This window comes from Sinocyclocheilus rhinocerous, unplaced genomic scaffold (genome assembly GCF_001515625.1).
Source record: "Sinocyclocheilus rhinocerous isolate Xijiao unplaced genomic scaffold, SAMN03320098_v1.1 scaffold161, whole genome shotgun sequence".
NCBI classification, from domain to species: Eukaryota; Metazoa; Chordata; class Actinopteri; order Cypriniformes; family Cyprinidae; genus Sinocyclocheilus; species Sinocyclocheilus rhinocerous.
The window spans coordinates 899-3,228 of record NW_015627226.1 but is presented as its reverse complement, the minus strand read 5'-3'; the positions used below and the strand labels follow the sequence as shown (position 1 = coordinate 3,228).

The 2,330-nt window shown below is 41.3% G+C and overlaps 1 protein-coding gene across 1 annotated transcript in view; it reads right to left on the bottom strand.

Moving 5' to 3' along the window:
* LOC107722330 (microfibril-associated glycoprotein 4-like) overlaps positions 1-266 on the bottom strand; it is a 9,478-nt gene extending 9,212 nt beyond the window's left edge. Inside the window, exon 1 of the mRNA XM_016530646.1 lies at positions 101-266. Coding sequence (XP_016386132.1) covers positions 101-266 — 166 coding nt within the window. The remainder of the gene's footprint in view (positions 1-100) is intronic.
* Between the last annotated feature and the right edge of the window lie 2,064 nt (positions 267-2,330).

Genomic DNA, 2,330 nt, shown 5'->3' with positions numbered 1-2,330 from the left:
TCAGTAGGCGAGGCCGCGGTCTCGGGGTTCGGCTTCAGCAGCAGACAGAGGCCTCGTAGCTTCTCAGTAGTCACCGGCGAAAGCTGTTGTTTGTACTCACTGCCGATTTCCAGAAGGCTCTGTCGATCATAGATGTGTTTCCGAGTGTTTATCTGATGATTTTGCGATAAGGTGAGACTGTTTGAAGACGAGGAAACGAGACTAACAGACATAAAAACACCGTTTTTGGGACCCGGAGTAGACGCTGTGTCCGACCGCGCCGCCATCTTGGATTCTTTAAATCCAAAATAATAGTTTGTTCTCGTTGTATGTTGTGTAAGTGCTATTTGTCCTCTGTGGGTTTTGGTCTTGAACGTGCTCTAGTGAAAAGCTAAAGAGCTACAGATCACATGACCTCCAGCTTTGCGTGTGAATGTGTCAGAACTGCATTTATTCTTATATTGGTTTTTTGGGTGTCAACAACCCTCAAAGTAATCAATTTGTCAAGAGTTGTATAAAAACAAATAAATGGCCATGTAGACACAAATACAGACATGTCAGCCTGTTTACCCCTCAAACATCAGATCTACTGAAGAACAAACCATTGAGGATGTAATCTGAACACGTCATGTATTTTGAAAGGAAAACATGGATCTAGGAAACATGTCTGTTGAACAGTACATTGCACATTAAGATTAATTTCCCTAAAGACACAAAAGCCAGCTGAGGGGAAACACGAACTTCCTCTTAGAACATGTTGTCATATAAACTTTATATCACATCTAAAATACATTTAGTGTGATTGCATTTCATTGGACTGCATCCGTTTCAATTTCCTCCTAGTTGCCAGCATATTTTTCCGGCTTTGTCCACTAACTCGTACTGGTTCAGTCAAGGCAAGTCATGGCTTGAAGATAAGTCAAGCAATTTCTAAATGATAACTTCTAACCAGAAAACACAATTGTGCAATCGCTTTCCTATAGACCAATTTCAGTGTTTGCAAACAGTGATGGCATTTTTTGTGGGCGGAGTCTATCTGGTGGCAGAAAATGCCCGTTTTAATGTAGTTTTTAGGGTAGCAGTCTATGCAAACCATGGAATAAAAGAATAAAAAAAGGTAATTTTGAGTTTATATTTCAAAATTCTTACTTTTTTTCTTGCAATTCCGATATTATATCTCACACTTCTGATAAGAAAAATCAACTCGTCATTCTCTCTTTTCCCCTCTGCTCAGAATTTAGGAGTTTATAATCCCACACTTCTAGCTTTTTTTCCCTCAGAATTGACAAACTCGCAATTGTTGAGTTTATAAAGTCCGAACTAGAAGATATAAACTTGCATTTCCGAGAAAAAAAGTCATAATTGTGAGATAAAATAGGTAAATGTTATTATAGGTTTAAATAGTAGCCTAGTCTATTTCATGCTGTAACTGTAGGGCTAATACAATATGTCCCCTATAAATGTTATAGGTTTAAATAATATTTCATGTTTTAACTGTAGGGCTAATACAATATGTCCCCTATGTGAATATTATATAGACCTACTGTTTAAATCAAATTTATGCTTTAAAAATAGGGTAATCATAGCAGGTTTCATCCATAGTGTGTCCGTTTAAACGTCTGCGTTTAGCTTCAAATGGCATTCATAGCTTCAAATGACGTCATAGGCTGTCGCCGGCCAACATGTTGTTGGTGTTTTTTGAATGTACAGGTGCATCTCAATAAATTAGAATGTCGTGGAAAAGTTCATTTATTTCAGTAATTCAACTCAAATTGTGAAACTCTCCTCCTATGTATCCTCTGGATACCTGCTTTAACAGGGTGTTGCTACTAGGGGTCTGTTGAGACAGTTCCTTCAGCAAGCTCATGCAGAGCAAGCGGTAGCCCCCTGGGTGACAGGCCAAGACCTAGTACGATTCTAGGCACTTGGTCGTATCCCCTTAAAGGAATCTCTTCCTGATTCCAAGCCTTGAGCTCTACCCCGGGCCCAGGAGTTCTGGCCCTAACAGGTAAGTTGTTTGGGGTATGTAGCTTAGGCCTTTGGCCGTAGGGGATAATATCACTGACAGCCGTCTAACGTCCCAGGGGCAACTCCCTTAAAGCTTTGGTAGAGTTGGTACTTAGTGCTCGCCTGTGGTTTAGCATGCACTCCCCTCAGCATGGTGGCATGGGTATACCGTTCCCCATAGCGACCCCTAGAGGACGCAGTTCGAAGTTCCCATGAAAGGGAACGTCTCAGGTTACTTATGTAACCATGGTTCCCTGAGTAGGGAACGAGACACTGAGTCCTCTAGTTTCCCAGCCATGCTTCGGGCGCAAGCTTCAGACGAAGAAGCGGATGACGTGTTCTCC